At 43.5% G+C, this 27,489-nt stretch overlaps 1 protein-coding gene across 7 annotated transcripts in view; it reads left to right on the forward strand.

The window, feature by feature from the left end:
- Nucleotides 1-27,489, forward strand: part of RREB1 (ras responsive element binding protein 1) — a 133,662-nt gene that overhangs the window by 23,806 nt on the left and 82,367 nt on the right. For 2 of the 7 annotated variants that reach the window (XM_021534650.4, XM_021534659.4), the window contains one exon: nucleotides 21,303-21,672. The exons of 4 other annotated variants lie outside the window; for them this stretch is intronic. In XM_021534650.4, the coding sequence (XP_021390325.1) occupies nucleotides 21,642-21,672 (31 nt within the window). In that variant the 5' untranslated portion in view covers nucleotides 21,303-21,641. Of the gene's footprint in view, nucleotides 1-685; nucleotides 21,673-27,489 lie in introns of those variants that run through there. One more of the 7 variants, XM_085571470.1, reaches the window with a different exon arrangement.

Raw genomic sequence — 27,489 nt, forward strand, 5'->3', positions numbered from 1 at the left:
TGCACTTGTCTGTGGTTTGCAGCCAAAGACTCTCACTTTGAGAGTGCCTTGCTCCTCGTGCTGAACTATTTTTTGACGCAGTGAATGAATGCAATATGTTAACACTCCTGTAAGTCCCAGAATTGCTTGGCTGCCCCTTGCCCTGCCTGCCTTGCGCTGGCTGAAAAGGTACCATTGTTTGTTCTGCAAACAGTGGGTGATGGTTGTTTCCAAGGTGACTGCGGCACTGTTGCTGCCCTCTAGTACAAAAAAAAAAAAAGTTGTCATTAAACACCTGAGAGCATCCCACTATCACCAGACAGTGGGAGGGAGGCAGGAACTGTCTGTAGGAGCTCTCTGTGCTGGATATTACAACACAGATGGAGAAAATGCCAGTAAACTAAGAAGGGGCGATGCGCACATTTAGTCCATGCTTCAAAATATTGTTCCTAAATAGTGCACAGATACAGCAGTTGAAACTGCTGATTGTTTCTAAGAGTGTCTCTGCTGGGAAGAAATGATGATAAATTTAAAGTCTCTAAATAATACGGATCAACTGGTAGTTGTAGTTTGAGTTTACAGTAGTAACATTCTGCTTTTTCACTTAATTGACAGGATGTTTTGAAGACTGCTCAAGCCAAGGGTGTGTGGACTTCTAGAGGGAAAGCTAAAAGAAAAACTCAACAGTTCTGCTAGACTAGTAGGTTTTCAGACTGTTTTGGAAAATAATTATTTGGGGATAAAGTATGAATGCCCCAGAAAGAGACCCCAGAAACTACCCCCAGTAGTTCTTTCATTCCTTTTGTATATTCTTGAAAGGCCTGTGGTACTCAGAACAGCAACTTATTTTGAAGTGTCTAGGTGGATGGATTTGAAGAATTTTTTCAGTCTTCTCCCTGAGCTGCCTGCCCATCTACTCATGTAGCTGTTTAGCAGGGGGCGGGGGGGATGAGTTTAAAAAGAAAAACAAGCTAATGCTTCTTTTTAATTGGTCATGGATGCTGCTAGCAGAACTTTGCCTCCCTCTGCAACAGGTTTAGTACAGTTCATACACAGGTTTCAGTAAACATTAACCACTTTTATCTGGGCTCGCAGCATGCTGAATGGTTAGCAAAGAGCATGTACTGAGAGAAACAGAGAGAATGAACAAGTCCAAGGTCAAAAGGATGGTAGGTTTTCCTTTATTAAAATAAGGGGGGGAGAAGGTTGACAACACTTTGTGGAAAAATAGGCCTGTGTGAAAACATGATTCTTGTCTTAAAGCTTTCATCTGGGTGAGAGTATGTGGGGGTACTGCAAGAAGGATGTGCATCTTGAATTTTTTTTCTGCTCCAGGGAGATGACCAGAACAATCAGTCTCCTTGCACTTTTGCTGACTGACAGCTTAGCTCCTCGTGACTCAGATCAATCTAGAGCAGAGTATAAGCTTTGCTATTGCTTGTTGCATATTTGCAGGGGCTTGTTCCCACCCATCATCCACCAAGATCCCTCTGGCTTTGGCAGTGCACAGCCGAACAGAGATCACAGTTCCCTCCCTTCTGTGCCTGCAATGATACAAAGCCATCCTGGTTAGGAAAGGTGGTTAAAGAACTGCGGTTTAGCAATTTGCCTCACCTTTCTTTCTCTTGCGTGACTTGGATGTTTTTTTATTGCATTTGAGGGCTACAGTGCTGCTAACTTTTCTGTAGAATGAATTGCTGTAGTGATTAAAAAATAGTTGATCAGCTTAGCAACGAAAATGAGGTAATTGTGGCTAAATTAATGAAATTATTTTACACTGTGGTCTGGAAAAAAAGGCATTTTGAAAAGAGCATGTAATCTGCCCTAATGAAATTTGTTGAAGCATCTGATGCCACAGTTCAAATTGTAAGTTATTTTTAATTGTGCAAATCAGCATATCCTGTCCCTCCTAGCTTCATTCAAATACTTCTTTGCAAAAGAAGCAGCAGCATTCACCTACATATTTCCTAGAAAACAGCATCACTGAGAGGTTGTACCTCATTGGAAAAACACTAATTTAGTTAAATGATACATCAAACACAGAAGAAATCCAAACCGTGTGTAGCTAGTCTGACAGTAGTTTTGAGAAACACCCTACACTGCATGCCCCTCAAATCAGAAACGTGTGCACACAGTTAAAAATCTCATCTTTGTGGTGACACAGATGATTCAGTGCAGGAAACGAGAGGAATTTCTTTCAGCAGTTAAGCATTTGTGGGGCGGGGGTGTGAGGAGGTCATGGTGTTCAACACACCCGGTTAGAAACCTTCAGGCTCCTTTCCCTACTGTGTTTTATATCGATTCAAATCAGGGCTGATACTGGAGGCATCAGCATGAGAAGCAAATTCCATCCTGTTGGTTCCACCTGGATCAGATGGGAAGTAAAAGAAAGAAAGGAAAAGATGTTTTTGTTGGTTTTAAATTTTACCTACAGATGTTAACCATCCTACTCAAAAACATCCCTTATCATGGGATGTGCAAGGAGTCACTCTTCCATCCTGCAGGAGTTGGACTGTGGGGTGGCTGGACCAGCACATGGAGGAGGGTTATCACCAGAGCTGCAGCGGTGGCCCATGTTCTTCCTTCTGCAATGGCTGCATGGTCCCAGGGCAGGCAGAGAGAGAGCTTTACATGCAGGCTTGCCATTACAGCCTCTTGAAAGATGGCGTAGTTCATCTAAATATAAAATACGGACTGTGGTTTCAGTCTGAAATATTTGTGGGATTTTACAAAACCACTACAAACAAACAAAGTAAACAGCAGCAAAAAAATGACACATTTCAGGCAGGATTTTTTTTTTCCTTTTTCTTTTGCAAGGTGATGCGGAGACTTGTATTCTGTGATTCAGTGTTCCAAGGAAGTACCTTTCTCAAATGGAGTACATCTTTGTTCATCCCTTATTCACAGACTTCCTAAAGAGCTTTATATTAAAGCTTTTCAGGAGACTGGGGTGTGATTTTCTTTTCAGCTCTGTAGATGTTCTCCCACAGTTTCCCAGGTGTTTTTGTTGCCTTCTTCAAATTTAAAACTAACAAATTTAAAACTAACAATTGACAAAAATCAATCATGTGCTGTATTAGAAGCCTTTGCAAAGCCTATGGAGGGAAACCAAATCATGTGTGCCACTTGAATTCTAGAATGCAGAGGGTAGGTTTAATGGAAGCATGTACAAAACATTACATGTGTGGGTAGCCTTTTGCCTTGCCTGGAACCTACCAATGAGTAAAGTCAGACAGTTTTTAGATTGCTTTGATACATCTGTAAAAGCCTTTGCAGTTTTGTATTTGCTGTAAGTCTCCAGCTGATAACCAGCATTAATGAAGTGGCTTTCTATACAGTTTTATTGAAATTATTTATGCAACTGCAGTGCAAGCTTTCTTGCAAAAGCAGTCATTTGCAGTGCACAGCTGGTAAGCAGAAGCATTACCGTTCATTCTCCAGTGCCTCAATAGCTATGCAATTCTCACCGCTGTAGCTTGCCGTGCATGTTCCCAGTTATTCCTCGACTCCAATGGGCCTGCAGGTTTTGGCTGCTTCTGGCACTGAGGTGGAGGAGTGGCTGTCTCTCTTGAAGAAGTACTCATCCTGTTTTGCCTTTGGTTGCTTGTTTGCTTGCTTGGGTTTTTTAAACCTCAGTGGAAAAATACTTTTACTGTCAGTCTGTGGGACCACAGTCCTGTTCACCTCTGAAACGGTTTCATAATAGGCTCTCAGAAGACCATTAGGTACACTGGGGATAGGGATAGTTACATGCATCCCCTTTTTAGATACCCTTGCAAAGGCTTCAGGGCAAGAGGACTCTATTAGTAATGTCTTAAAATAATACAAATCTCTTGATAATGCAATGGAGGGACTCATTCTGTCAGCCACAAAATTTCTGTTGTCTCTCCTTCAGCTGGGCTTGCCTTGTCTGTGGAAGACAGGGTCAGTTCTCCCAAACTGTCAAGATAAGTTTTTAGGAGAAAACTTACATTGGGCGAGGTGTGAGACCTCTATGCTGCATGAACTCCAGGAGGAAATAGGGTGCACAGCTTCAGGGCAGCCAGGAGTGCTTGGGCAGAGTTGTTTCTTATTTCCTATTAATGTGCAAGTGGGACTTAATTATTTTGGTGTCCTACAGGAACTGCCACTGACTGAACTTCAGTTATGGTATATGATGTGAGGGTTTTTTTTGCTTTATTACTTAACTCAGTAGAATGGAGCGGGTGACAGATATTAATTAATAAGCCATGCTGCTTAACTGCTTAGCTCTAAAGGGAGCACTTTTGCATAGACTTGCATGGGTGTCTCATGCATCTTAGGGACGAGGTCAGATTTGCTTTCAGAGATGTTAGGTGTCTTTGGGGCTGATTGCAGTGTCTGGCATTTCAGCTTCAGGAGCCAGAGGTTCCCTCAGCCAAGGGCAGACTGGACAGCATGATCTCACCCTGCAGCAAGACCTGGACATCCATAGACCTGTTTGTGCTTCCCAGCACAAGGTGCTGACTAGCTGAACTGTCCCGATGGGCTACACATGGGCCAGAAGCTGTGAACTGAACATCCCCAGAGTGAAGTGGCATGGGGCCTGAAGAAGTGGTTTTAGTGTACAACCAAAGTCACTGCTCTGGGCAGCTTAAAAGGAAGATTTTTTTCCAGTCTTGAAGCTCACATAGGGTCTTACATTCAAAGCACTAATGACTTCCTTGTTGGGATTCAGACTCTTTAAATTTTTATTAAAGAGGTTGTCTGTGGTGACATTTAGCTAGCACCAGATGTTGGCTTTTAGTTACCAGTGTGGAGGTGGCATAACTAATAAAGGCAAGGGTAAGAAATTTGTGAGAAACTGCCTGTCACATGCAGCTTTGTGTACTACGGCCTGCATGATGGCTGTCACTTCTTATGGCCCAGTGTTCTACAAGAAAGCATTTTATTTTCTTCTTTTTCTTCTATACTCTTGACTGGCCAAGTATTTTCCTACCACATGTCTTTTCAGGTGGCCTTGCTCCTTTGTTAGAGACTAGCTAATGGAGGGAGACTGCAAAGGGAGCTCAGTGGTAGATTTGGGTTTTCTTCCCTTAGGTTTTGGTATTTCTTCTGAACATAACTTTCCTGTAGATCATACTTCTCCCCCTCAACCTCTTTTGGCCATATCCTCCCTCAGAAATGTCAGCAAGTGATTGTTTCTTTGCAGAGCTGCGATCCCCTAGACAGAGGCTTTTCCAGTTTTATGAATGCACCATTTGTTGCTGAGGGCACAACTGTTCGATATAACTGGCTGCATCCCACTCTGCTTGGGCCCAGCATGCACTAGAGCCAGGCTATGCATAAACCAGATTTTTGTATTAAATGGCACCACTTTGTCCACAGCAGCAGTCTGTCTGTCTTTTGTGTGTGCGCGTGTGAGACTTGCAGTTTTTAGATGTAAAATATATAAAGAATGGGAGTTTTGCAGAAATCTGTGTTATTCAGTGAGTGTATCATGCTATTTTAAGGCTTATTTTTCTGAGGGAGCTCTTGATGAGTGATATTTCTTCATTATTTTGTGTAGGTGGGCCAAAGCAAAAGCAATTTTTTTTTTTTTTAATGGATGCATGGTATAATATTACAAATGTAGTTGTTTTGTTGCGGACATACTCAATTATAGCTAAACAGAAATTACATGTGACACTTTGAAAGAGGATGTGCGCATTTATGTTTTATTGTTTGTCATCAACCTGCTGTTTATCTCCCCCACCACCACCTTTTCTTGTTCAGTGTCACAAGGCTACACAGACTGTGTAGATGTAACCACTTAAAGATGCTCTGCACTTTATATTTTTAATTATGTCTAGGAAATGTCATCTTATGCCAAACCTGATGCTCTCTCTCACCACCTGCCCTGCTTATCCCCCTTCTAAGGTCAGCAGAATTTACTGTTTTCAGCTGAAACACTGTGTGGGAGGGGCTGCTGTGCTGGGCCAGGATATGCTGGGAGAGGCCAGAGGGGCTGCACATCCGTCAGGCACAGCTTCCATCCCAGCCAGGATTTCTGAGCTCAGGTTTCTACGGCACGCACACACCTGTGATGTTTGGTTCACAGTAAAATAGTGCCACAGTAGCCCTCTGGCAGTCTGAGTCATGCATGAGTTGAGGGTTAGTTGGGTACCATGCTGATTGAATGCTCTTTCTCTGTCGTATCCCTCTCAGTCCTGGTAAGCAACTTTTGGAAAATGCCATCTCCATTCTTAGTTATGTGAGCACAAGCTGTAAGGCAGGGAGATTCCATGACACTCTGGTCCCAACAGCTGAATCACAGATTAGAGCACTGCCTGCCTCATTTGTCTCAATGCCAGGAGTTTCTCTTTAGAAGCACAGTGCTCTCTTTTTCCCATCCCTCCTCTCTCATACCTGTTGAATCCCCTCCAAGAAATAAGAACACCTCAAAAGCAAGCCCACCAGTTTAGAAATTATTCATTTGTGTTTTAGTAAAAATACTTTCCATGCTCCATCATCATGGTGTTTAAGAAATGGGGAAAATTGGAAACACCTATGATTTTCCCTCTTTAATGAAGGCAGCACTGAGTGGAGATGAGGATTCCCCACTTCACTCTCCTTTGGGTACCCAAACATGTCTGGGCATCCATCAGGCTTGTCTGTAATGTCCATAATTCATCCACCAAAAAGAAATAATAAAATGTACAGCTATGAAGCCTTTCTGTGGAGGTTTCTGCACATACCCCCCAGCCTCACCATGTTCCTTCATATATTTACTGCCCACATTATGTTACCCGTGGGATGAGGGTGGGAGGGGGAAGCTTGTTCTCTTTCATGTGACTGCAGCACAGTTAATAATTGTACCAGACTTCAAGCACCTGCGTGACCGAAGGGGTTGATCATGCTCATAATCAAACAGTTTTTTCAGGCCCATCTTCATGCCCCAGCATCCCAGTAATTCAGAGAAGGAGCTTACTCTGCAATTGTTCATTTGTTATGAGCTGGCTGGCATATAGCACAGAGACAAAAGCCGCCCTGGCCTGAAAAGCCCCCAAAGAAAAGCAAGATGGTAAATATATCTGTAAAACGGTGTTCAGGTTACAGGCTGCATATGTCTCACATGCTTGCTCGCTTGCTCCATCTCACTGCCCACCCCCCACCCCCCCCCCCACCTTGTTCTCTTGGAAAAGGGATGGCAAAATATTTTGATAAATGCATCAGCTGCTAAATGGTTGATGTGTTGTTTTTTTTTAAAAGAGGAATCTTTGCTCGAGCATATGTTTCCAACACTTTAATCTTTTATGGACTGCATACTTGCTGTGGGAGTGGAAGGGGATGTTTCAGGCTTGCTTTCAGTGTACTTGGGAATCTTTCCCACAGCATGCAAACTCCCCAGAAAACATGTGAAACAACGGCCTGGAAACCAGGAAGTTTCTGATGCCTAGCACTCATTGCTCTGAGGGATTTGCTGTGCTCTGGAGGTCATGGAATAATCTTTCTTCTTTGCTGGCTTCTCTGAGTTTATTTTGCACGACAGAGGGGTATGTGTGTGTTGCTGAGGGGTCCTTATTTGTGAAGCATGGTTTTGCTCGTTCTTTTGTTACTGCACTTCCATGATTAATGTATCTGCTGCTTAAAATGGCTACTGAACCAACACCAAGTTCTTGTCACCAGTTACCAGCTGCTTAACCCCTGTCAAAAACCACCCAGCACTGCTTGGAGTTGATGCTTTTTGTTGTTTTGCAGGTTTATTTCTGATCTTTGGGCTGCTCATTAACCCTGTGAATACTGTACACAGTGAAGGCATAAATCTGTTGTGGTGGTGATGGTATGTCCTGGTGCTGTAATCACTGCTGCTGCTCGGGCTCTGCGCTCTGGCTAGATTTGTGTGGCATGTAATCTTCCAGGTGTATGTTTTGAGGTTTGTGACTTTTTCCCCTTTGTTTTCCCACCCCCTTACCACTTTGTGTAGTTTTAAGTTTTTTTGATGAGTTGCTGATGTCAGAAAGCAGTGATGAAGGTGAGAAGTCTGGCACCTGAGGTCTGATGGTCCTGGTGAGTTGACAAGGAAGATCCAGTTCCCTCCAGTAAAGAAACTGCATCCAGTTTCAGTCTGTGATGAACTCAGCATTTTGTTTTCTGGCGTCTCTGTGTGCCCATGTTTGTACTGGAGTGTGATGGAGCGTGAAAGGAGTCAGAGGAGAGAAGGGGCTGCAGCTTGGCTTTGGATGCCAGAAGAAAAACAACTAACAACCTCGACCAAAAGGAGAGTTAACCAGAACATGCCACAAAACAGGTTAGGCAGGACGCGGAAGCCAGAAACGAGCCTTCTTCTGTGCTTTAAGGCATCTTCAGTACACCCTCCTCCCTCTACCCTTTCAGGATTTTCCCCCTCCTCCCCGTTACAGTCCTTTGCCAGCTGGGTTTGGATGTGGGGCAGGCGGATGGTTGCAGCGCTCGCTCGCCTGCTGCCAGCTGTTTCTTAAGAAAGAGAGGGTGCACTTGTCCGTGCCCATCATCCTGTGGCAGAGGCAGTGCTCGGTATGGCATGTGCCTGTGAGTGCCTCTGTCCTCTCTGCCGACTTGCCCTGCAAACAGTCCCAACACAAAAGTAGCAGGGGAGGAAGAGGAGCAAAGAGACAGGGAATGCTGGCAGGTGGAGTTTGGAGGGCTGATCCTCCACATAGTTAATCATTACTTGCCACATAACCTGTTCCTGTTTTCTAGAGGTTTCACTGGCACCCACAGCCAGAAGCATATGAGGAATGTGTGAGACTTCTTTCTGAGCAGGATGGTTTGCCTTGCAGCAGGAAGCCCAGCATCTAATACAAGACATAATTTCTTCTGTAACATGTTTATGCCTAATCATTCAGTAAACATACCATATATAGTCTGTTTTGTGCTTGCTCTTACACCCTGCTGCACGGCAAATTTGCTGGTGGTACCACACAGATTCCTTAGCTCCTGGTAACGGCCTGACAAATAGGATGTTGCCATATGTAACATAAATATTCCACACAGCTTGTTTTTTTTACTCTCCTGCTCATGGCATGTTTTTCTGACTGTGGCAGTCGTAAGTCTGGCACTTAAAAAGTGAGAGGATTACACAAAACAAGGTACCTTATCAAAGGATGGACCAGGTCCCACATACGCATTTTTTTGCAGAGTAAAGGTTCCACTCTTCCCCTAAACATCAGATGTTTGTGTTTATGAATCAGTGCTTTGGAGACATGGCTTTTTTTTCTTTGTTCTCTTCTCTCAACTTTAAATGCCTGCTTCATCCTAAGTGATAAATCCCAAGTTAAAGCTTTGGTTGATTGAGATATCTCTCTTTCCATACTAGCATCTTTTGTAGAATTTCTCCCCTTACTCTTTCTCTTGGTCTTCTTTCTGTTTACCCTGTGTTAGCAAGATACTAAGCATGGGAGAGGACATAAAGAGCAGCATTGTGGCTGTATTCACAGCTAATCTGCTCTTACATACAGTTTGCCTTCAGGTTTTTTTTTTTTTTTTGTTTTTAACATTGTGAAATTACTTCGTTAACATCTGGCTATTTCTGTGCTAGGCAGAAGTAGCTCAGGAAACTGAGATGAAGCCTTCCTACCTACACTAGGGCGGGGTTTTTCCTTTTTGTGCCTTCTACATCTTGTCTTGTTTGTTGATATGTGAGAAGACAGCACAGTGGTGTGGACCCCAGATAACCTCTCACAGAGCATTCTGTCTGTCTGCTTGGTGATGCCTGTTAGTGCCTGAGTTCCGCAGTGTAATGACTAGCAATGCCTCCTGTACCAATGAGATGGTTGCTTAATCAGATGCAGGTCCATACAGGTGGATTTTCCTATAGTGGTTTGCTCTTTACTTAGGCAGTTCTTCCAGAAGGGAAGCCTTTGCAGGGGGGAATGTTTGGGTGTTACATAAATGGACAGGACATGCATTTCTGGGACTCGTCTCTCATTGGCCTGGTCAGAGTGAATTATGTCTGACTGCTTGGCAGTTAATTGGACCATCCTTCCCATTTCCTAAGCTGATAAGCCCCTCACTGTCTGCCTCAATCAGGCTTCTTTGTTTGAGAAGTTACTAATGCTGCAGAAGAACAGAATAACTACTTTCCTGTAACCAAGTGAGGGGCTCTGATAGATAAATTGATGAAGATTCACCCTGTTTCTTCAGCAAAATCCTTTCACGAGGCTTACTTGTACGCCAGTAGCAGTTGACAGGTACTGAAAAGTAGGTATAGCCAATGTATTTCATACGTACCTCATCCCTTTTTGAAAGACTGGTATTTGTGATTGAGTATTCCTGCGAGCACCTTTATTCTGGCAGATCCCAGTAGCTGTGCCGAGTACCACGGGGGTCTGTAGATATCTCTGCATCAGGATAGGGTCTCAGAAATGGCTTTCTTTTACCACAAAGCCTTCAGACTGGGACTGTCTTAATGTGTCTGGATGGTGCCTAGCTTAGAGTGGGTGTTGCCAGAAGGTGAGTAATAAATGGTGATTAATCGTCTCTCAGCTATGGATGTTTGTATGAAAAAGCACTTGGCTGAAGGCTGTGCTTCAACAAGCTCATCAAAATTAGCCACACGGGAGACAGTAGTATAGCATCCCAAAGGCCTGATTCTTCTGTCTCTTGTTTTGTTTTGTATTGACTTTTGTGGATTTATTAAATCTGATTGAGGGAGAAACATGGGTCCCTTTGTCTCCAAATATCAGTAAATATCAGTTGAGCGATAGCCGTGTTACAGATTGCAAATGGGCTGAGTGATACAGAATCAGGGCGCACTAAAATTAAACACCCTTTTGTTAGACTGCTCAGTAATCTTTTTAATGCCGAGGTGTGGTTATGAACCTTACAGGTAGGCATCCTTGTGTTTGTGCCATTGAGTCTATGATACAAATGCATAGGAAAGATGTAAAGATGCAAATTCCTGTGTTACTTATATATTGAAGTAGAAAAGTAATTTTCTATTACAGGAGACAATTTACCCTTTGCAGTCAAAACAGTAAATAAATATAAAACCTGAAACCATCCTGATTTTTAAAATAGTTCCCGTTCTGAGTTTACATCCTTGTTTGAGCAATGCATTGCATCTGTGTGATTGTACAGTTATTTCTAAAACTTCCTGAAAAGAGGATTCATCACAAAAATCTCCCTTGTCCCTCCATCCTACAGCTGTTTCTGGAGTTCAGCTGTTTCAGTGCCTGAGGCACACAAGGCAGGTATTTCAGTGTTTGTTCCATGCACAAAAATCAGAAGGACTGTGACTTTTTGTTCTTAAAAACCTTTCCAAAATGGCATTTGTTTTGATATAGTCAGAGAGGATGTACTTCCGAGTTCGTGGTGTTGAATTCCAGGATGTCTGTGGCATCGTGGAAGGGTGATAGGAGGACACAGTCACTGTTGAGTTGGGGTGGCTCTTACTGATGTACTGCCGTTACTGTTTGTTGTGCCCATGAAATGTAGGAACCCAGGAGAGCTGAACACAGGGCCTGGTCCGTAGGGCAGGATCTTCTGGAGGATCTGAAGGAAGCCACCATCAGTGGTGGCCAGATCACATCCTTTCCTCTCGAGGACTTACCTACAGTCATCAGACCCCAGGCAGGTAGCCAGAGACTTCTCCTAGGTGACTTCTCTTAATTAGCAATTTTATTGCCTGACAGCATTCAAGGTGATGGGCAGAGCATTTGCTTTTTGGATTTTAAAGCTTTGGGAAGAGAGTTTGTGATGTGTGCCCTGTCTGAACGTTATCTAGAACATTACCAGACATGATTCAAAGGCCTTGCCATCTACCATGGGATCAGTGAGGAGGTGATGAGGAAATGAGGGTGAGGAGCAGTCTTTGTCGTAAAAAACGAAGAAGAGTTGAAAAGCAAAAACTGGAAAGCAGGCAGTGTGTCACTGAATTTCTCGGGAAGAAGGGATCTGCGGGATGGCTCTGTGTGTGCACGGGGACACAGCGGCGTGGCTAGGGCTCAGCAGCGCAGGTAGGCCACGCCGCAGTCCTGTCCTGCCGGCCGGGAATGCAGAGGGAGCAGGAGCAGCCGTCTTCCCTCAGACAGCCAGCAGGGATGCAGAACTTTAGGAAGTGTTCAGCCTCAAAATTAGGGCGACTTGAAGGTGAATTAACTGCTGGGCCTGCAAATGAGCTGTATGTTCATGTGCGTACAGGACCTTAAGCATAGAAAGGTTTAGGGTGAGTCTGGAAAGGGTCCATGTTTGAGGAATGTAGTTATTCTGGCTTCTGAGGTACTTTTTTTGTGTAGACAGCATGGAAAACGATTGCAAAAACAAGTATTGCAAGACACTTAATAAGATGGGAAACTGGCAGTGCTAAGGCTGTGGCTCTTAGACTTATGTGACTGTGAGAGAATTTCGGCTTTTTTCGGCTTCTTTTCTCCAAGTGTTTTCTGAGTTGTGAACAATCTCAAGTGGAGTTTATCCTGTGGGCTTAAAGTCAGCAAGCCCAAAAATGCATTGAAATTCTTTTGACTTTTAGAATGAGGGTCCCATGACAGCAACTGAACTTGAGAGAAAAAAGATACCTTTAATGTTTGCTGCCGATTCCACCAGTTTAGTCTCAGACCTCATCTGCTGAGATGTCACACTGTCTGCTTTCGCCGTTTTGGAGCGGGGGGACTGGGGATAGCCAGACCAGTTTTCAGGGAGCTTAGTCAGCTTTCAGATTTCCAGGTGTAAGGAGAGAGTCATCAGGGAGAGGAATGGAAAGAGAATATCAGTAAGTTGCTCTGCGTGAAGGAATCTCGGCTGCCAGGAGAATTTCCAATTGGAGATGACCAGCTTTATTACTGCCCCTGTTTTCTCTTGCATGTGGCTCTACAGAGCTTCAACCATTTGTGCTTAAACACTGCATGTCAGGTGTTTAGCTTCAGGCCACATTTGCTTTTGAAAGAAAAGTTAAGTAGCAAAAAAGAAATTCTTCAGCCATTTCTGAGAAGGAAGATGAGGGAAAAGTGAGTTCAGGCTTTGAATTACTTTCATGTCCCCCTTTTTATAGAAAATAGAAAAAAAACCTATGGCAAACTTTGAATCCCTAACAAAGCGGAAAAATGTTGACCTGTTCTTCAAGTTCTCAAAGCTGTAATGCAGGGGCATTGAGATTTGAGAAAGACAGAGTGGGTGGGAGATTGGAATTGTAGCCATCAATTAAATAAGTTTTTTGTTATCATTGCGCATAATGGCAATAGTGATTTCTCCAGTGTGGTCTGGTCCTAATGTCTTTTGTAATTCAGAAGTAAAAGGGACTGTGCATGATCCAGTGGAAGCCAAGCATCCTCATGTCTGTCTTGCTTGCAGAGTAGGTAATTTCAGCTCTGTAAAGACTGAACTTGGTAACTTAGTCCCACATCTTGAGTAAGCACTTTAGTGATCTTGCACATATATCTCTGTATTTGTCCACTCTTTCAGGCGCAAAACACATGTGGGGAATGTGTGATTGTTTCTCCTGCACTGTGATGTACATGTATAGGTATAGAATTCTTGGTTGAGGGATTTGTCAATGTAAGATGAAAACGCTGTTCTTGAGAAAGTGCTTCACTCTGTAGGCACTTCTCCTCCATGTGGAGTAAGGGTAGCGTGAAAGTTGTTGGACAAGATTTGTACTCCTTGCCAAACACCACTGGTCTCTTAAATAAAAACAAGGGTGCAGAAGATTGTAAATACCTGTGCATGTGATGTAAACAAATTTCCTGATTCAGGGACCACTACTGAAGCTAATGGTTCTTCTCCATGTAATGAACCTATTAGTATCAGTTCAGTAGCAAGGCTGAGGCCTTGATTGTAATGAGCCCTTAAGTGTAATTTGCAGTAGCCTGTTACTGTGTCTTACTGAGCTGCTGTGGGTGCAAGAGGGAAACAGATTGAGGCTGGAGTAATACTTACCTTTGCTTCTAGTTAGAAATATTTAGAGCAAAAAAGAAATGTGCCACACCTCTAAGATCTCCAGTCAGCTTTCCTGCAAACCTTGGCCTCAGAGAATGAAATACCCCTGGTACTCAATACACAGGGCAAAGGCTGCTGCTATATTTAAAAATATGTGTATGAAAATGGAACTGGATGTTACTGCAAAGCTGCATTTGCAGGTATCATAGCAAGGAAATTTTTAGAAACCAGATCTGAAAGAATTTGTAACAGAGAGTTTCTCAGGATACTCCCTGTCATTTCTCATTTGCTTTGCTAAAGTGTTAAAAGAACCCCTGGTTTCTGTAGTTGTGGCTAGCAATAAATTGCTTTATGGTTTTGTTTTGATCATATACAAGGTATATGTATATTTTTTTTGCTTGATTATGAAAGGGGGGACTGTGGAAAGAGAATTTTAAGTTCTTTAACAAGACACTTGATTGAAGTTTTTTTTTCATGTTCATTGCATCCCAGAGCAATATTCAATAGCTTTATCCTCTTCTGTTTTAAAGAACTCCTGGAAATGAAAGAAAATCCCTCTTTTGCTTGTTTTTCAAGAGGGAAAAAACCTGAATTTAAAAATGGTTTAAACAGTTTAGTAATTCTTATTCCATTTCTTGCAGACTTCTCCCTTTCCCCTGAGCCCGACCTCTCTGCCCCTCTCCACCAGCCCACAGAATTACCATGCAGCTAATTTTAGAAGTAGGTTTACACATTTGTTTAAAAAATGCTGCAGTCTCCATCTCTGGTAATCCACCAGGTGGAAGCAAATGTGTAGAATATCTGTGCATGTATTTGTAAATCTGGGTTTGAGCAGATTTGGTGTTTCTAAGGGTGTGTGCAAAGACAAGGGAACCCTTGGCAGTATAATACCATCAGTAAAGTAAAATTTTGCAGTTAACCACTAGCAGGGTTCGGTGGTGATTTTTGTTCATGCTGTGAGCTGGGTGACATTGTATTAGCCAGTTCTTCTAGTGCATGGTTAGGCATCACTGGCCTTGCTGTTCTGAATTACAGCAGGGAAAATGGTATCCAGGAGGGGATGGGGAGAATAAAATAGAAAGTGGTTTCCTAGACATGGGTGCTCTTCTTGTGCTAACAGCTTTTGGTCTCTTAGCCTCAGGTGTGCTTTTCTGACCTACAGACTTGTTCATCACTTGATCATACTGATGTCTTCCTTGTGTCCATCTCCCTGTTAACCACCTGGCATCCCAGTACCTCTCTGCTCTCGCAAAAAATACCACCTTAAAACTTTGGGCTATATCCCTGTAGCGTTTGGCCCTCACAGAGATTTTGCTTTGAGTGCATCTTGGTTGGGAAATACGCTTAAAAGTGCTAAGATTTTTATTTTGTTTGGTCGGAGGGCAGGGTGAGTCCACATGGTGTCAAACAGGAAGCTTGAAGTAGCTCAAAATGGCCTCCTTTAAAGCATCCCTCCAGTCTGTGAGCTTCTAAAGGCAGTCATTTGGAAAGAGTTTGTGCTATCAAAATTTACAATGTCTGCTGTGTTTTGTGTAACAGAAATCTTGCAGTTCTGTACTGCTGCAGGTTTTTGTTGTCCTTCTACAGGTTTTGTTGATGGCTTCTCCATTGACCTGCTACACTAAACTTCATGTCACGGCCTGACAAAACTGGGTTGTTAATAATTGGAAGTTCACTTACAGAGCAAAGCCTGGACAGTACAATGTGTTGAATGTATATTGGCTGAAATAATTTCCTTACAGACTTGTACTCTTTGAGGTTTGCTTAATTCTGGGCATGTTATAGAAACAATCAGATTTTCTAAAAGTGAAGATATTTGCATTTTAAGTCCAGATTTGCAAAACTGAGTCCTGTACTTGTACTCTGTGCATGTTGGGACAAAAATAAAATGGAAGAGAATCTGAAAGAAGCCTTTTGCATCACTTGAGGCCCAGTGGGAGCTGAGGGTCAGGATCACTCTGAGAATTAATCAGTTCACTAGAGAATATGATATTACAAGGAAGTGATGGTATTGCAATAATTTTTTTATTAGTAGCAGAAACTTTAAAAATAAAAAGAGAGTGAGAGAAAGCCTGGGAGCAGAAGTGGCCTGAAGGGGAAATGACCAAGACCAGCTGAGAAATGCAGAGAATGGTGATTCAGAAGTGCTGCTTCACTGCATCTGTGAGAAACTCCTGTCTGTCTTATGAAGGAGGGTGAGAGAGATCACAGTTCTGTACAATCTCACTTCTTAATGCAGTTTTGAGTAACATGAAACAGTTCTGGGCCTTCTGCTGTTCTTGCAGACTGAGGCTTTAAAACAGGGAATGCCAGGCCTGCAGAAAAGGGACTGTAATCACAAATCTGAAAGCAGCATGTGACCTTTCTTGTCATTTCTAACAAGCCAGAACTTTTCAGAAATCTGCCCAGGCAAACTTCTGGTCCTACTGTGCCCCAGTGTAATAATTATAATGCAGAAACAGCTGATGGGTCACGTCTCCAGGCCTGCACAGCATTATGACTTGCTACCTACATTCCATGTTTAGCTTTGAGAGATCAGATGGTGCCAGCAATGTGAGCTAGCAGTGCCTGAGGACATGCTCAGGGCAACACGTCCTGTCCCTCTGTAGCTTTGGTTTCTTTTCTATACTTCTGTCCCATCCTAGCCCCTTAAGGGGATGCATTTTCAACAAATACCGATCTCTCTAGGAGGTTAGCTGCCCCTGTGGAAACATGTGTGCCATTCCCATTGTGCTGTATTTTAAATCCAAGGGCCCAAGGTTTGTAAATATTGTCTCTAAAGTACCTGGGAACTCCAGGTGAGCTGCTTGCCCTACTTGCTGGTGGCTGTGGAGCTGTGGTTGGTACATGTGGCACACAGTGGCAGGCTGTTTCAGCATTGTTACTGATGTGATTTAATGAAGCATGAGTGGTATTAGAAGTGGTAAATTTTGTCTTTGTGCATGGGGAAAGGGTCATTACAAAAGTTTACAAACAAACAAATGAGTTGAAAATTAGGCTTAGTTCAGCCATGTGCGGGGAAGGGAGGTGGATATTTTCGAGTTGTGTTTGTTTTGTGCTTAGCACTGTGCAAAAGTTACACCCAGTCCTTGATGTAGGAAAAATTGGATAGGTAAGCAGAAAAGTACTAGCTCATTGCTTAAGACTGCTCTTGCTCTCTCTCTCCTCATCCAGGGATGCCATGGGAGAGGTGCAATAGAGATATTTTAATTGTGGTAGTTTATTTTATTGTGTACTTATTTTCACTGGGTTTAATCGGAAAACTGAACTTCAGGTATATTTTTAAATGTTTTTATGGCAGAGGTGCTGCAAGTGAGCTCTGAGTTGGAGACAAGGGAGTGAGGGGGGCACAGGAGGAGGGAGGCTGGAGATGGAGCTGGTTGTGGGTTCGTTCCACTACATCTTTTCATCTTTCCCCAGTACTGCAGCACCACAGGAGTAGAGTTACCAGCAACATTCTTGCTCAGGTCTCTCATCCCTCACTCAAATAGAGGGTGTAATTTGACTATGTCTCAGCTCCCATGTGTAAAGGCTGTTGATGAAACTGTATGTATGTGCATTTTTAAGTACAAACAAAAACCAAACACAAACAAATGCAAATCTCAATTCAGATCTGTTCCATGATCCTAGATCACCATGTGGTTGTTCAAACTCTAGAACTGGCATGAGGCCAGAGGGAGAACACGTGGCCAGAACTGTGGGGTAAAGTGAGGACTGGTAGTCTGTCCTTCTGAATGACAGCTGTGGCTTACATCAGGTTAAATCAGTCTGTATGTTGCAGACTGAGGCAAAGCAGAACAGACGAAAAGCAGGTTTTCACTTCTAGCCTTGAGTTTCCTGCAATCCTACATCAGTTTGTGGGGGTGCATGTATTTCTGCATCCCAGCTGCCATGGAAAATGAGAGGCATCTTCTTACAGGACAGTTCTCACAGTCAGTATTTACTGAAGTTTTCCAAATTTGAATGGTTGTGTCCACAGCTGTAGATTGTGAATCTGGATTTTACCTCCTGCTTCTCCATTCCTATCAGCTGTTTCCGGCTGCACACAGGTTAACAGTGAGGCCTGCTGGGCTGCTTAATGGGTGGCCTGGCGCTGTCTTTGGGCTGATGCAAATCATTTCTATTGGCCAAGGTTATCTCCTCCTGACCTTGCAGCCAGAATTCAGCCTCCTGTTGGCACGGTAATTGTGAAAAGGAGGGCTTCTGAAAGAATTCCTAAAGGTTGGAATATCCTTTCTGGTTTTGTGAAAACAGTGGGTTTTTTCATCCCCACTCTGAACAGGAAAGGAAAATGACTTAACATTAAGTTTTCAAATTCAGAGACGGTTGTGCTTAAAGTTTGGGGTTTTTTTTCCTAAAATCCACAGTGGAGACTAAATTTAGTATGGCAGGAGGCTGCTGTACTAAATCAATTTTTGCTACTCTACTTTTTTTGTTGCTTGCTCACTGCACAGTGGTAGGTTGTTGTACAGGATACATGGCATCTGATTTCTTCCTAACTTTAGCCTTTTGTACCAAAATGTCTTTTTCCTTGGTTGCAGATGCCTCAGTTTACAAGACTAAATGTGTTTTGATACTTTTGGGATGAGCTGGGACTTCTGTTACCTGCGTAATGGAATGAGACAGAGGGATTAGTGGGGAAAATGGGGAGAGAGGGAGGAGTTGAATGGGGTTTCTTTTCTTTTCTGGAGTCATGAGGCTCCTCCCGTAGCAAAGACAGCACACTACATGGAACCTGAAGACCTTTAAAGTACATGCTGAAATGGATGCTGGGAAGATACAGTACAGTGCTTGGGCACAACTCCAAGGCTCCCAAGGCAAGTAATATTTAAACAAGCTGAACAGCCCCTTTCGGCAAGCAGCAGGAAATCCAGCAATGAGCTTTGTGTTGTTGCGTGGTCAGCAGAAGATAAAAGCCCAGGCTATGCAGCTGGGCTTCCCTCCTATTACTGGATGGCAAACTGTTAAAAAAAGATAAAAGAACAAAAAAAGACAGGGGGTTGCCTTATTGAAAAGCATTCCTTCATATTTTAAGCCATCTAAGTACTTTGAAATACATTGAGCCTGATGTGAGTCATGAGCAGCCCCATCAGGGTATGTTGGAGCTTTTACATCAATGGGCAGGCAAAAGATGAATTTGTCCCTCTGCTTCATCAGAGATAAAGATTTAGCGTGGGTAGGACTGTGATATGCATAGGTGCCTCACCACAAACCTCACAGCAGGCAGGAGGCTTCCCTGAACATTTTTTTGGGGGAGAAAGGCATGTAATGGTGGGTCTGCTGCTTACTTGTTGTTGTATTCTAAAATTCAGTCAGCATTCAGTCATATGCAACCTTTCCAGGTCCCTCCTGCAGCTCATCCTCGGTTGGAACTATTTTAACAATGGGAAAGGGAATTTAATTGAATGAGATTGCTAGTTCAAGTCTTCTAATCAGTATTTACTTTATTCCTCCCCTCTGTCCCTCCTCCTTTTTTCCTGCATCACAGCACTAGTGTCTTGGGAAGGAAAATGCTTCAGAGCATTTGTTACCAATTTAGCAGCAAGTACGTGCTCAAATTTGGGATTTCTAAGATCTGTGTGTGCCATATGTAGGCAAAATGTAGTATTTGGAAGTTCCTGTAGAAGGGAAGAAACACAAATTTGCTGTTTTGCAGATAGTGTTTCTTTAATCTAATGAGACTTTTATTTGTGTAGCCTTTTTGTTTTGGTAAGAGTGTTAACCGTCCTCCCTGGGGTGCCTAATTGCTTATCACGAACTAATCAGTCCCCTGGGTATATGAAGGGATGAAACACTGCCAGGATAGAGCCTGTGACTTCCCCCAGAGGTGTGATAACCCTCCAAATTACCCCACCCTTCAGGGAACTTGCTTACTGCTCTTTTAAATACCTTGTTACATCTGAAATTGTCCATGTTTGGAGATTTTAGGAACTTTAAAGGGTTGTATTTACTTAGAATCCTTTGAACCTTTAAGCTCTCATATTTTTTGTGTCAAATTTGTCTTGAATATTGTTTCAAGTTTGGTGTGAAAAGGCTGAACATGTTTCTGTTTATGAAAATGCCTACCTTCATAGCCCCCATGGCATGCCAGACCCTAACAGATAAGGAAAGGGTCAGTTTCTGTCTTCAACTGTTACTAGATAGGGATGGCAAAATCTTCTAGCTTCAGAAGTTCATTTGAAGTTCACATGAAGAAATGAGTGAAACAAATCTGGCGGTGACTCTTTTCTAATTTTTGGTAGAATGAGAGTGACATGTTACCGTGTGTGAAATGAGTGGGTAGATTAAGAAAAGTTTTCCACCTTACAGTAAAAAATAATTTCATTTAACTAGTGGTTTTGTTTGCATTCTCCCTTCAGTTTCCTGTTTTAACTCATTCATAATACATGCTTGAATGATGTACACATTGAGATGGCTACTGATTGCCTGAATTCTTCTCTACTATTTTTTTATATTGAATGGTTGAGTTCCATGAGGCATATAAAGCTTAGTACAAAACAATACTGTTTGAACTGGAAGTGGAAAACAGCCCCTGCTATTTAGCATCTGACTGAAAATATGAGTTCTCGTGTTGAGGTTTCTTTGTCCTTTACTTTTGCTCTGAATGAACATGATTTTTGTGTGAAATTTGGAGGATTGAGTCTGTCAGTTGGGTAGAAATAACAGTTTGATCCTTGAAAGAGTTGTAACCTACTCAGTGAATAATATCAGGTTTTTTTATTTTTAATTTTGTGGTTCTTTTAAAATACTTAAGGTTGTCTTCACTTCTGGTTGTAGAGTATATTCTAAGTGACCTTAGCAAGACTGATGTAAATAAAAATATTGTTATAGTGTGTACTGGCTTAAAACTTTTAAGCAAGGTGATTTCATGCTTAGAATGAAAAGAAGGTGGCTATGTGGGTGTGTATGTTTATATGCCTGAGAAAATGTAAATGTGGAAGCATCACTCCTCAAAAGAAGTGTGACTTTCAGTATCATAGGTCTGATTATGATATTTCAGTGTTGCTTTGCTATGAGTGCATATTTGAAAGTGATTAGTCAAGTTTCCACTGGCAAACTCTTGCCGTCCTCCTGCAGAAATTGGGGTGGGTGCACGGGCCACTTGATCACTTTTTGTTGCTCTTTGTTCATTTTTCTCTGTTTGCAACTACTACTTTACCCAGAATTGGGTTGAACCTATACTTAGTTCCTACGACTTTGTTTCAGGCTAATGTTTTTGTTAAATTTCATTAATGGAGTCAGCAGAAGGAACTTAATTTCCCATTTCATATGTGAATTGTTTCAAGAATTGTCTGCATCATCTGTTTCATGGAAATGTGTGAAGCACTAGCAGTGGAATTGGTTTTCTAGAAGGAGAGGGTGGTTTTGGACTAGCAGCAGACGTTTTTGGCTGGAGGAATAGCAACTTGAAACTTCACTTACTGAAGAAACCTGTTCACAATTTTGTCTGTTCTTTTTTTTTTTTTCCCCAGCGTTCCTGAAATAAACTTCCTGCAATTCTTTGCAGTGTGCAGGTGTCCAGACTCCCCTTTACTCATGGTCGCCTGTGAAACCCGTCAGGCAACTGAAGGCTGTACCTAAAATTCTGCTGGCAGTGCAGCACACTGCGGTGGCCTTGGTATAGTTACGGTGGACACCTTGTGCAGCCACAGCTGTAGCATCCCCTCGTAGTCCGAACAACTGAGTATTGCGGTCCAGGAGTCTACACGTGTGGAGGACTGCCTGGAATAGAAAAAAGAAAGCTGCAGAGATTGTAAGCTGCTGCTTGATCCGTGTGGCTGTTGTGCCGAGGAACGTCAAAACTTTGCTGGATGGATCCGACAGCTCGTTGCAAAGTAGAGGGTCAGTCCTGCTGCTTATTTGCAGTTATTAACCTTAGTGGATTTTAATTTCTTTTGGTTTCCTTTGTTTTTATGTTTTTCTCTGTATGCCTAAGAGGATTGTGGCCTTGCAACCAGAATGCTCATGTTCAGGAAACTTAAGGCTGTTCCTACTGAAGGGCTTTGAAGATCAGCAGGCATTTCCTCCAGGGTTTACAGCATTGTTGGAGGAAACATTCCTTGCAGAAGTCTTCAGGCCTATCCGCCCGACTTTGGTCATTTCTTACCTCACCAGCACGTGGATTATGCTGTTTGCAGACTGTCTAAGCTGCACGATGACCTTCATGGATTCCTCATGAGCTTTTACAAGGCCAGGCCAGTGTACTTTGTAAAATCCTTTAGAAATGCCTGCTAGGCTTTTAAAGTCCCAGAGCATAGACTATACTACAAGGAACTCAGAAGGTCAGCAGCTGGATATGGTTGTGGATGAAGGGGGATTTGTGTGTGTGTGTGTGTGTATGTATATATATACAGTTCTTGTTTTGAAAATACATATTTTTTCAGGTCAGATACATTGTTCCTGAGAAGGCTTCTTGTACTCTCTGATAAAGCTGAGGGACTTCTGAATTCCATAAGAAATAGATGAACAAGATCCCTATACCCTTTCTTTGCATGTGTGTTGCACACACAAATGCACAAAATGAATAGATGCTGTTTCATTTTGTCACTGAGCTGGAAGCACCTCCCACAGGCTACTTGCACTGCAACTGCTTCAAAATAGAAAGAAAACTCATACTGAAGAGTACCACTGGCAAGTAGCTCTGCTGTTTAAAATTTTCCAAGTGGCTTTCCTGTGCGAATCAACTTGGAGAGTTGTGCCAGCACTATCTATTACTGTAATTAATTTACCTAACTAAACCAGGAAAGAATCCTTGTATTTCAGAATTTAAAGCTCTGCAAACAAGCCCAAAGGCTACTGGCCAGCTGGTGTAAGCCAGTGGGTGTGCTCACAAAACTTGTGGCACCTTGGTCATAGGTGGTGGGATAGAGCTATTTTTCTGAAGGCTGGATTTCTTCTTCCCCTGGATGAAGCAATGAACCTCAGTCTGAGTGATCTTTGGTACTCTAGCATCTGTGGCAAATATATATCTAGAATGACCCCAGGTAAAATTAAAACAGCTAGTTTGTATATTTTAATTCTGGCTCTCAGTACCAGGAGAATGTCAACTGATGGTTGTCTGTGCTTAATATCACATGGAGATTATGTAGTTGGTTTATATCTGTTCCTGGTCCTTAGCACACTGTTAGTTGACATGAGATGTGCCTGTGTTTCTTAGGGTGGGGGGCAAATGTTGGCTTTGGTGTGTGAGCCTGCAGAGTCTGCTTGGCGTGGAGATACAATCTCAGAAGGAGTGCAACCAGTTATCTTGCTCATGAAAAAGCTGTGTAGACCCTTGGGATATTGCAGTTGGAGGCTGGCATTACAAGTGCCTCCTAGGGTGCATGGGACAGGGAGGGCTGTACAGCATGCTTCTGAGCCTCTTTGCTCCAGCATCTCTGTCTCTCTCTCCTCCCTGTGACCTATGCTTTCCCCTCTGAAAACCTCAAGCTAAAACTCCCTAATTTAAAAATGTGTATCAGGGGGAAGGGGGTAGGGATATGATTTGTATTTCTAAACTTTTAAAATTATCTTGGTTGTACATTGTTGTTGTTTGGAGGATGTGATAGGGGGAATAGTTTCTGTGCTGACCAGAAACAGAATACAGGAAGATATGATGTTAACAAGGTGGGGGAGAAAAGGAGGTGTTTGTTTAGAAAAAGCCTAGTCACTAAAGCCTGTGGGGCAGAGGAACCCTGCTGATAACACAGATGAAACAGTCTGCCTCTTTCCTAACTTTAGAGGAGTGGAGCTTTGTAATAAATGGCTGCCATGTGGCAGCTGTCTCCCAGCTTCGTGAGCCTGGCAGTAGTTAATCCTGTCAGCAAGTCATGCTCCCTGGAAAAGAGCAGTGAGAAGAGCTTCAAACTCTTGAATCATTCTATCTGCAAAATATTTGCATGTTGAGTCTGCTTAAAACAAGTCTGGTAATTTGTTGTAGGTTTCCATCTTTAAGTAACATTAAAGTGCAGTTGTGTTGACTTTCAAATAAAATGTTAGAAATGCACTGAGATATTGCAATTCTTTTCTCTCTTTAAAAAAGTCATTTTAGTTTTGGAAGGTATATTTACCAGAGTACAAAACGTACTGCATAGACAAGCTATTTTGTTATCCCTGTATATTAAAAAATTACAGGTTGAGCCTTTGAGATCATGGTTATCCTTAAAAGCTTGAGACTTTAAAATTAATCTGTTCACTTCAGTTTGCTTTTTGTATCTTGCTGAGCATGTAATGTGTTTGTCCTTTTTCCAAAAATCAAAAAACTAGATTTTTGACTTAAAATTTTGAGATTTTGTGCAGTAGTGTAGCACCATCAAATTTTACAGGCTCATGATAAAATCTTGACGGTTGACAACACTATCACCAGGAAATGGGTCTAAATCACTGTAATTTCTACTTTTTCTTTTCTCATTTTGTTGTGTTATCTTGTGAAGCACAGAATGTTTTGGCAAGCTACCTGGTACAGTGCTCCAAGCAGAGAGTGCACTGGCATCTCCTGCAAAGATGGTGTGGTTAGGCTGCAAAGGATGAGTTGGGAGGCCTGCAGTAAGCAAACTGATGCTCTCCCCCTTGGGCTTATGCTGTGTTTGCTAGCATATGGATGCAGTTAGAGTGGTGAAACACCATGTGGGACATAGCTACTCCAATAGGAGATTTTTCCTGGTCTCTAGCTTATCCTATTTTCAGAGTGATTTTTGTAAAATTGCCTGTGCATTCAGTTCCTCTGTGCAACTCTCCAAATACTCATCTTGGAAGAAGAGAATTGCAACCAGAGCAGAGTACAAGAAGCAGGGCACTAGTACAGGAGATTTTCTGTATCTTCCTCAGTGTGATTCATCCTGCCTCTGTAATCCCTGCTGAACCCGTCCTGCACACACACGCAGCTCTGGCTACTTGTGAAGAGCAAGTGTGAGGGGCTGAAATGTTTGCTTGTTTCTCCTTCCCGAGATTTGCTTTAAACCTTCACCTCGAGTGCTGGCTCTGAAGCTGCCCTTGGCTAAGCTGCTGGCCATCAGGGTGAGGGACAAAGATGGGGACAGGGACGGGCCCTTCTTCCCTCCTTCCCTCCCTCCCTCCCTTCCTCCCTCCCTCCCTCCCCGCCTCCCTCCCTAACAGCTGCAGGCACCAATTGCCAGGGAGCAGCCCGGCCGCATGGTTTCGTGTCTTTCTTCCTCTTGTTACTAGTGTGCCTGCTTGTTTCTGTGATGCTGTGCAGAGGAACAACCAGACGGATTGTCTCCTCTCGGGGTGGGTGCCCAGGCATCTGCACAGCCAGTTGGTATGGCACAGGAGCCCCTGTTTTTTCAGTGACACCAGGGGCTATTGATGGCAGGCTGGGGCTGTGCTGCTGCTGCTGCACAGATGCTTGCTCTTGGCCCACCTTAAAAGGACAAGATATCCCGTGGTTTAGACTGGCCATATATTGTCGGGATGTCAGCATCTCCGTCACAGCTACCCAACTGAGCCCAGCGTCCCTGCATGCCTGCAGCCTCTCCTCAGTCAGAGAGAGAGGTACTGTAACTCAGAGTATTTGAAGGGGAGGTCTCTTTTCTTCTCTGTTACTCAGAAATGTTTTCCATCTGCCTCTCCCTAGTGCAGTGCATCTAGCTCACCCATTGGGCTCTTGGACAAGTATATCATTCCCTCAGCACAATGCTTGCTTAGACACACAGGTGATTGGACATTAACTTAAAGCTCTCCCCATGTCCCCTCCAGGGTTTTGAGTCAAGTGGCTTTGTCAGGGCAGCATAAAAATGTAAAAATCCCCCAAGCAACAAACACGCAAAGCTACATTTTGATTATTTCCTCGTTTTGCAATCCTTCATCCCCTCTTGCTTGTCTGAGATGGCAGCAGCAGCAGGAGATTAGTTTTTTTTCTCCCAGGGCTGTGCTTCCCCAGGATTGCTGAGGCTCCCCTTGGACAGGTGCATCTCCCTTTTCCCAGCCTGTTGGGCATGGACACAAGCACAGTGGAGTTGCCCACTGGTTCTTTCTTCATCTTCCCCTTGCTCTTCTGCTCTCTTGCTTCACCTTGGGCTCCTTTGGGGCATGTGGGCAGTGGTTTTGGTAGGCAGTGTGATGCCACTTGCCTGACCTGTCCTGCCTTTGCAAGATACTTCATCCCGCCTTCAGGGCCCACTCCCTCCAGTCTCTGGCTCTGCTCTGGAGTCGCACCCTCTCCCACACCATCTTCCAAGGCTGTCCCCTTGCCCAGTGGGATGTAAGCCAGCCCTGGCCCAAGTGAGAGATGCAGCAACGAGACTAGGGAAGACTGATAGTGTGGGGAGAGACCCCGGACCATGTCCCAAGGAGTGTTGCCCTGCTGCAGCCAGTGCCAGCTCAGGGGAGATGTGAAGGGACTTTCTCGTGTCGCCACTTCATCTAAGGCAAATAAACTGGAGTTAAAGCCAAGAAATACACTGACTTCCTGGAACTCTGCGAGCCGTCCGCACAGCTGTCCCCACTCCCTGAACACATGCAAAGCAGAGCTTATAAGGACAGACAGTGTTGCTTTTGTGTCCTTCCTCAGCCAGTGGGGAGGGCGCAGGGGAGGGGATGTGCTGGGTAAAGCCCAAGGCCCGTCTTGTTCCGTGTTCCCCCTACATTGCCGTGATTCCCAGTGACTGGGGGAAGCCAAATTCCCTTCCCACTGGCCTCCTCACAGCTGTGCAGACAGGCAAGGATGAGGATGGAGGAGTGTTTGCAGTTGTCAACATGGGAAGGAATGGACGGATGTCTGCTTAAAGCCCCTTGTTTTACTCTCCTGTTGCCCTGCCTTTATGTTGTTGCTTAAATGTGCTGTTCATGGTCCCAGGTTTGTTAAGCTGTCTCAAATCCCAGTATCCTTTTTGCTTGAGCAAACTCTTCAAGCTAGCCGCAGTTTTGTGACAAAGGCTTCCCGGGGGGCCAGGTACTCACCAACAAGCTAATACAAATAGCAGAAATGAAGAGCATCTCACAGATACATCTTTGGTCAGGGGAAAGAATGCTAAGGTATTAGGAAAGTCTCAAAATTCATCAGCAGCTGCTGATCCTAAATGCAGGTGTGGGTTATTGCAGTTCTTGCAGTGCTGTGTGGTCTGTGTGGCACTGCTGTCCCCAAAAAGAGCAGTGCTGGTTAGGAACTCAGTGCAGGCTCAGATCAAACTCTATGAGATGCTTACCAAGTGTGCTGGGCTTGCTTTCCTGTCGGGAGCCAGGGGGCCATCAGGTTTCGCTTTCACTCTTGGTGCAGGAGCAGCTTTTGCCCGAGTTCTCTTTTCTAGCCTAGCACAACCACGGGCTCCTGCATGAGGGCAGTTCCCACAGCACACAGCACTTGCAAAAGGTGAAGACATGGCTTCCCTCTTCAAGTTAGCAAATGGAGCACATGGCCAAGAGGATAGGCATGAATTCATTTTGTATTAAGGCTGCCCAGTAGCTGTGTGCTTTGCTGTAAACCAGTTGGACCATAAAGGTGAATTTTACCCAGGAAACACCAGCTTTGCCGGTATAGTGTCTCATTGTTATATTAGTACAACTTCCTTGTTTCCAGTGTATTGCACCAATGTAATGTCAGAGTATCGTGGTGATTAACAGTTGTTCACTAAAGGCAGTAGCTAAATTCAAATTCTGCTATGCTTTATGGAGAGAAACTTCTGGTCATCTGAGCCAAAGTCCTGAGGAGCATTACTAGTCCAT

Source organism: Lonchura striata, chromosome 2 (genome assembly GCF_050655825.1).
Source record: "Lonchura striata isolate lonStrDom1 chromosome 2, ASM5065582v1, whole genome shotgun sequence".
Taxonomy (NCBI): domain Eukaryota; kingdom Metazoa; phylum Chordata; class Aves; order Passeriformes; family Estrildidae; genus Lonchura; species Lonchura striata.